The sequence below is a fragment of the Micropterus dolomieu genome, linkage group LG12 (genome assembly GCF_021292245.1).
Source record: "Micropterus dolomieu isolate WLL.071019.BEF.003 ecotype Adirondacks linkage group LG12, ASM2129224v1, whole genome shotgun sequence".
In the NCBI taxonomy this organism is placed as follows: Eukaryota; Metazoa; Chordata; class Actinopteri; order Centrarchiformes; family Centrarchidae; genus Micropterus; species Micropterus dolomieu.
Window position 1 is genome coordinate 35,669,921 of NC_060161.1, and position 7,581 is coordinate 35,677,501.

Genomic DNA, 7,581 nt, shown 5'->3' on the forward strand with positions numbered 1-7,581 from the left:
TGGTTTTTAACCTCTATTTGCACCGAACTGAAGCACAGAAATCCGCGTTGATATTCGGTGCGGTAGATAACGGTCGTTAAGGTTCCAGTGCCGTATTAGCACCGGGTCTGTCTGTAGCTACCCGTTAGCAAAGCAAAGCCAGTCTGTCACTAGCCTATAGTGCGTTGGTCTCTTTTTTATTACTTATTTCTCTGCATTGAGTGGCAACCCTCTCAAATATAAGACACACAAACAGAACAAATAAAAGTCTCAGATTCACTCTGTAGTTGCAAAATTATTGCTTACTTATTGTGACATGATAGCAACTCTTCTGTGATAATGCAACTTCAACTACGATCCAAATTAGCCGAATGTCATGTGTCTTATTCAGGTTTTTTCTCTAAGTTGGCAGTAACATATCAAAAGTTTTTAATTAAATATAAAGGAGTAATAAGAATTGAATCCTTACCGTTAGCTCCTTAGGCACTGGATGAGGTCTGCTGCTCACTCGGCTGGAAAATGACTCTAGCGGCAGCGCGCGTCAAACACGTGTTCCACGACAACACTAGGCTGCCCACAGATGCGCCTGCCTAATAATCGGCTTGATATACTTGGATATTGGCCGATGCCGATTATGTTAAAAAATGCCAAAAATCGGCCGATTAATCGTCCGACCGATTAATCGGTCGACCTCTATGCACGGGGCAACTTTTTGAGCAATGTTGCTGGTAACGTTAATGCAAGAACGATGTTTCCTTTGGAGAGTTTCTTCTGTCTGTCAAGTTTATAACTGCAGCTGTTACTTTTGCTGCTTAAATTTGCTGTGACTATTTACTGTGTGCATAGACACGTTTAAAATGACAAGTTGAAATGAGGGTTGTGGGTTTCCACAGTGTAAAAAGCTGCGTCCGCATGGTCCTAAAGCCTTCATTAGAGTTGATCAGTGTTTTTATTCATTTAAAGATAAATAGTCTACATATAATTACGGAGGTCCAGACTTTGCATGTGTACCTCAAGTTATTAAAAACACTTCAGATAGTCCCGAGTAACGAACTGATCCAACAGGACTTATATTCAGACTCAGGGTTTGTTGCCACGGTAACTGACCCACAGTTTAAGTTAGCTGTCTTTCCTGAACAGCAAAGGTTCCCCCGTCTCAGGGTTGACTGACTCAGAGTCTGAAACAGGATCGTTAGCAGCTGCTTGTTGTTGTAAATCAAACTGTACTCCCAGGTGTGGGAAGTGTCCGTAGTGCAAAGTATTAATTATAATTTTCAGAAAAGCTCTCTTCCTCCTGTAAGACATGTAATTCATTAGGGGCGTAGCGCCTCTGGGGAAACGCTGGCGGTGTACCTGACTGCCTGTCTGCCCCTCAGGTGATCAGACAGGGCACAGGTGAGATCGTCCCGTGGCGTCAGCCCTCAGAGGAAGTGGATCCCAGGAACTACCTTCCCTGCCCGCTTTGCCTCGGCTTCTTCCTTCGCGCTGACCTCTGGAAACACCAGGCCTTCTGTCGTAAGAAGCTGACCTCTGACCCCTCCAAAGACCCCGCCTCCAAAGCAGAGACCACCTCTGACCCTGTGAAGGACGCAACCTCTGACTCCACAGGTAAGGCGGCCTCTGATCCGGCAGACGACAGGACCTCCAAGTCCACAGAGGACACACCTTCTGACCCCTTAGAAGACACAAGCACAGCAGATCAGACTGGGACCAAACGGCCCTTGACCTCTGACCCCGGTGTGGACCAGAACGTGAGCGCTAACCCTGGGGCAGACCGACCCAAGAAGCGCATCAGGGTCCAGGCTGCAGCGTCTCGCCTCCTGCCCATTTCCAGTGGAGCCTCAGAGAGCTGCAGCGAAGTCCTGCACCGCATGAACCAGGACCATGTCTCACACCAGGTCTGTACACTTCTTGACAACCCGTCTGTCTACCTGTCTGTCTCTGTACCTGTCTCTGTGTTGACCTGTGTCTTCCTCGCTCTGTCCAGGTGAAATCTGATTGGTTGATTTGTAAATATGGAAACAAGTTGATGGGGAACCAGGATGGCAGCCAGAGGAGGTACGACTACGTCAGTCAGAAGCTGAGGGAGCTCGGGAGGTTGCTCCTGGCTGCTAAATCTCTGGACTCCAGCATTCAGACCCTCCAGGACCTCCTGGCTCCGGGTCGCCTCAGCCTGGCGTTGGCGGCTGCCAGAAAGGCATCCGGATACCGGTGGAGCCGCCCTCCGCTGGTGGTGAAGACGACGCTAAAAACAGTTTGTGAGATTGCCATCGGAGAGAGTCTGCAGGACGGAGACTGGGAGGCTGCAGCCAAGACCACCGAGTTTTACCACCTGCTGGGGAGGGACTGGGACAACCTGGGGCTGCTGAACCCTGATCCCGACACAGGTAACACCTGAGGCAACCTTGAACCTTGTCCTAAGAGAAACCATTTCTGTGACTCTGGTCTCTGACAGGGTTCAGGACTTACAGCTCATTAGAGTCATTTAGGCTTGATAACTATCCCCATCAGGAGCCATTAGAAGAACTTAATCCATCCACCAAACCTCTTTGTTTTTGCTAGCTGCTCCAGTTGGAGGAGCGAAGCCGAAGAAACGATTGGTCCAATCAAGAAATGAGAAGGAGTGTAAAGAGCCCGGTGAAGAGCAGTCCGACCCAAGACCAGAGGGTGAGTCCTGATCTACCACTATTCTTGACTACTTATCATAAACCTGACCACTGATTATACCAGGGGTCTAAACTTTGTTCACTCCTGCTGAGTTTGCATCCAGTATGTGCTTCATGCACAGAATATTCACTAGATGGTGCTGTTTGACCTTGTTGTCTGTCTTTACCGGTCTGTAGTTCCGTCACAGAGCAGTAACAGACCAGTCACCTCCATAATTCCACCAGAGGCCAGACTGCAGACTCCTATCACAGGTAGGTCCTGCCTGGATTCAGCTGACCATAAATCCATTACTAACATGTGTTTAGGAGGTCTACCTGCGTTGTCTTATCTACTTTTTGTCTGTCTTTCAGTCCCGGTGGCTCCAAGAAAGGTCCAGCGTCGCCCATGGTCGTCTGCAGAGAAGGAGGCGGTCTGGAGACAGTTGGGAGTCCACGTATTGGTCCAGTCAGTACCGGGGAAGGAGGTCTGTCAGCGGTGTCTTGACCTGGAGCCCGTTCTCAGAGGGCGACACTGGAAAGATGTCAAAAACCAGGTCCACAACCAGATCCAGAGCCAGAAGAAGCAACAGTTCCACGCCCAGATGGACCTTCAGGAGAACCAGGATCAACAAGACCAAATCCAAAATCAGAAGAAACAGCAGCATTACCAGGCTGAAATGCACCAACAGGACAAGGACAGCAGTCAGAATAAGAAGAAACAGCAGTACCATACCCAGATGGACCCCCAGGAGACCATTCAGAATCACAAGAAACAGCAGTACCTGCCCCAGATGGACCCCCAGGAGACCATTCAGAATCACAAGAAACAGCAGTACCTGCCCCAGATGGACCCCCAGGAGACCATTCAGAATCACAAGAAACAGCAGTACCTTCCCCAGATGGACCCCCAGGAGACCATTCAGAATCACAAGAAACAGCAGTACCTTCCCCAGATGGACCCCCAGGAGACCATTCAGAATCACAAGAAACAGCAGTACCTTCCCCAGATGGACCCCCAGGAGACCATTCAGAATCACAAGAAACAGCAGTACCTGCCCCAGATGGACCCCCAGGAGACCATTCAGAATCACAAGAAACAGCAGTACCTGCCCCAGATGGACCCCCAGGAGACCATTCAGAATCACAAGAAACAGCAGTACCTTCCCCAGATGGACCCCCAGGAGACCATTCAGAATCACAAGAAACAGCAGTACCTTCCCCAGATGGACCACCAGGATACCATTCAGAATCACAAGAAACTGCAGTACCATACTCAGATGGACCACCAGGACCACCTTCAAATTCACAAAAAGCAGCTGTGTCATGGTAGACTAGACCCCCAGGACCATATTCAGATACATAAGAAGCAGCTGTACCAAATGGACGCGCAGACCCAGGCACTGCAGACCACCCTGGATCGGGACACTTCTATTCTGACGGGTACACCATATGGACCTGACGGGCCACATCGAGTCCCTGGACAGTCATTGCTGGAGCGGGACCCTACCATCAGTTCATACCCACTTCCACATAGGACCCTGGGCCCTCACATGGACCAGTTGCTGTCCAGAACAGAGTGGACTGACGAGTCTTTGGCCCAGCACTACTCGCTCAGCAGGCATCTGGACAGGAACCTGCTCCCGGATGCGCCCACAGGAGGACCACCGTCCAATCCACACTCTGGACATGTTCACTTCTGATGGGCCGGCCCACAGGGGCCCTCAGCATTAATGACTGTATTAGATAAGGTAGCAGAAGGCCTCTTTACGCCATCTGGTACAAGTTCCTGAACTTCCTAAAGTCTACCTTCTTAACCAGAGGAACCCCACGACCTGTAACTTCAGGTGTTACGTTTAAAAGAACAACTGCACTCCCTTACCAAACAGAACCTGCTGTATACAACACATAGGAACCCGTAGGGGGAACCTAGAACCTCACAGACTCAGGTTATGAGCATCTCCAGGTGACAGGTCGGTCAGTTCCTGTAGTGGACAGCAGCTAAACCACTACAGACCTGTCTGCTTGGTGGAGGGAGTCGAAGAAAGAAAGTCTACTATGTGTAAAAGGTTATATATTTACAGGTCTGCCTTTAGTAGCACTTGATCCAATCACCATCCAGTATTATTGTTGTTGTCATGTTCCTTTGTGTATTCTCACTCATGACTACCAGCTTTCTGCCCCTGAACCGAGGCCTGGACTACGAAGGGAGTGTAACCTACTCAGATTTAACTCGGGGGTGTCGAACTCTGCCTGCTACACTGGTGTTAAACTGTGACGGTGAATAAGAAGTTGGGTCGCTGTAAACTTAACTGGTGCACGTTCACTGAAAATCGACATTTTGGGCCGTGCAGGCAGAGTTTGTTCACGCCGCATGCTCCGTATTTTCCCCAGAACAAGACCTGGTGATTGTGTCAGGATATGAGGAGGTAAAATATGTGAAAACATTTATGCAGATGGGCTACAGCCCAGAAACTGGCTCTGACATGAATAAAGATCTCCTCCCTACATGCTGAGGCTGCAGGGTTAACGTGTTGAGGATAAGTTCATTTCAGCTGTGTAGCCCACCTACACAGGGTAACCTCGAGTTAACCACGAAGATAACCTGCTGGGAGCACTTTAGAGATGCAGCGTGACAGCAGACCTCAGGTAACACCTGTCCCCCTCTTGTAGTACGGGTTAATCAGGAGGTTACTCCTGCAGTTTCCTGGATAAGTTACCTGCTTCATAGTACAGGCCTCAGGTGTTTCATGTCCAGTGTGTTCAGGTCTGGACTTTGTATTTATCACCAGTAGATGGCAGCGTTCTCACTGACTCACTAAATATTTAAGCTTTCTACAGAAGTATAAAAGCATTTTCCAGACTGGCGTCTGCGTTCTTTCTTTCTGACCCCTCATGCATCACATTAGAGGTCCTCACAGGTCCACGAGTCAGAGCCCGAGTCGGGTTCTGGTAGAGAGGAGAAACCACAACTAGAGTTAGAGCAGGCAGCAGTAAACAACCAAACAGGAGGTCAGAGGAGAGAGGCTGTGAACAGGGAGAGGAGTGATCAGGACGCAGGTCCACTGAACATGATGTGGTGATTCTGCAGAGGACAGAAGATATTTATGCTTTATTCAGTGATCAAACCGGCTGCTAATGTTAGAATAATAATATGTCTCCAGGTCTACTGAGGTCTGTTCTTTGAATAATGTTGCTGCTGCTGTTTACCTGAACTCAGCTCAGGTGTGTGGTGCGCCCCCTGCTGGAGGCCTCATGTAACTACAGCTCAGAAAGCACAACACAGAGTTAACCCTGAACTATGGAGAACCACTACTAACGTCCCTCATGATGAAGGTCCTGCAGAGACTCCTCTCAGACTGGTTCTGCTTTGATCACTGATTTCTGCACCAGTTCGTGGTGGAAATGTTTTTATTTATGAAAAGGAAACAGAGTTCAGGCAGCAGGAGACATTTCAAAATCTATAAATCTACCAGAATGTAAGTGAGAGCAGCTCCGGGTCTTTCTGTGCTGCTCTCAGATCTGTTTCTCCTGCTGAGGCAGCACATGTAGGATTTATTCTCCCCTCTGTTGTCATGTTCACAGGGACAGAGCGGAAAGAGAGAGAAACTGTGACAGCGAGGTGTTAAAGTTACTGACAGCTTGTTTCTTCAGCTTACTTTACTTTTTTTTTCTTAATGTGTGTCTACAAGCATTTTCATTTGTTATTTAACTACAAGCTACATTTCAGTGGAGGAGCAGGAGGAGCAGGAGGAGCAGGAGGGCCACAGGTACCTGGGTGTGCAGGACAGACTCTCTCCCTGAGGAAGTCTGGAAGGGCTTAAATTAATTATTACTCCTCTAAATGTGCATTTATTATAGTTATTTATTTATATTTATGTGATTTTATTTTATTTAAATATATCATTATTATTATTATTATTATTATCTTTATGAGTGCAGCTCACGTGCTCTGCCCCTCAGGTGCATCAGACCCTTTCTCATAGGCCGGGGAGAAACACGTGAGTGTCGTCATCTCACTCGCTCGTGCACGCACACATACAAGGCAGGGGGCGGGGTCTGTCGCCGTGCAGCTCCTCTGTGATTGGCGGGGTGAGGGGAGCAGGTGTGACGTCAGACGGTGTTTAGGGGAGGAGGAGGTAGACCGCAGCGACGGCGACCTGTCTCACCCTCTGTCTCTGTCTCTGTCTCACCCTCTGTCGGTCTCTCCGTGCGGATCGATTCTCGGACTCTGCCCGGTGTCAAACATTAAAGCAGCGGCGGCGGCGGCGGGCTCGTGCCATCCACAGCGGGAACAGCGCAGCGACCTCCATCCTCTTCATCCTCTCCATCCTCTCCATCATCATGTCCGGCACCAAGGAGGAGGACCGCAAAGGCTCGAGCCAGTGGCGCGAGTTCTTCTGGAACCCGCGGACCCACGAGCTGATGGGCCGAACCGCCTCGAGCTGGGGTGAGTCCGGGACTCCGGTCCGGTCCACGGTCCGGGTCCGTCTCTCTCTCTGGCTGTTAGTGAAGGCCTCTCTCCCTCTGCTATATTTAGATCATCTTTACTGACACGAGCTCAAACACACGTTATTAATTATTAATATATCTCTGTGTCTGTCAGGGTCTCTCTACCTCTCTCTCTCTCTCTGTCTGTCAGGGTCTCTCTACCTCTCTCTCTCTCTCTGTCTGTCAGGGTCTCTCTACCTCTCTCTCTCTCTGTCTCCGTCAGGCTCTCTCTACCCCTCTCTCTCTCTCTCTCTGTCAGGGTCTCTCTACCCCTCTCTCTCTCTGTCTCCGTCAGGCTCTCTCTACCCCTCTCTCTCTCTCTCCGTCAGGGTCTCTCTACCTCTCTCTCTCTCTGTCTGTCAGGGTCTCTCGACCTCTCTCTCTCTGTCTCCGTCAGGCTCTCTCTACCCCTCTCTCTCTCTCTCTCTGTCAGGGTCTCTCTACCCCTCTCTCTCTCTGTCTCCGTCAG

At 49.7% G+C, this 7,581-nt stretch overlaps 2 protein-coding genes across 2 annotated transcripts in view; both read left to right on the forward strand.

Moving 5' to 3' along the window:
* LOC123979960 overlaps positions 1-5,488 on the forward strand; it is an 8,993-nt gene extending 3,505 nt beyond the window's left edge. The window contains exons 3-7 of the mRNA XM_046064070.1: positions 1,356-1,877; positions 1,967-2,366; positions 2,542-2,646; positions 2,823-2,897; positions 2,997-5,488. Coding sequence (XP_045920026.1) covers positions 1,356-1,877; positions 1,967-2,366; positions 2,542-2,646; positions 2,823-2,897; positions 2,997-4,324 — 2,430 coding nt within the window. The 3' untranslated portion in view covers positions 4,325-5,488. The remainder of the gene's footprint in view (positions 1-1,355; positions 1,878-1,966; positions 2,367-2,541; positions 2,647-2,822; positions 2,898-2,996) is intronic.
* Positions 5,489-6,786: 1,298 nt separating this feature from the next.
* Positions 6,787-7,581, forward strand: part of atp1b2a (ATPase Na+/K+ transporting subunit beta 2a) — a 20,356-nt gene continuing 19,561 nt past the window's right edge. The window contains exon 1 of the mRNA XM_046064643.1: positions 6,787-7,071. Within this exon, the coding sequence (XP_045920599.1) occupies positions 6,966-7,071 (106 nt within the window). The 5' untranslated portion in view covers positions 6,787-6,965. The remainder of the gene's footprint in view (positions 7,072-7,581) is intronic.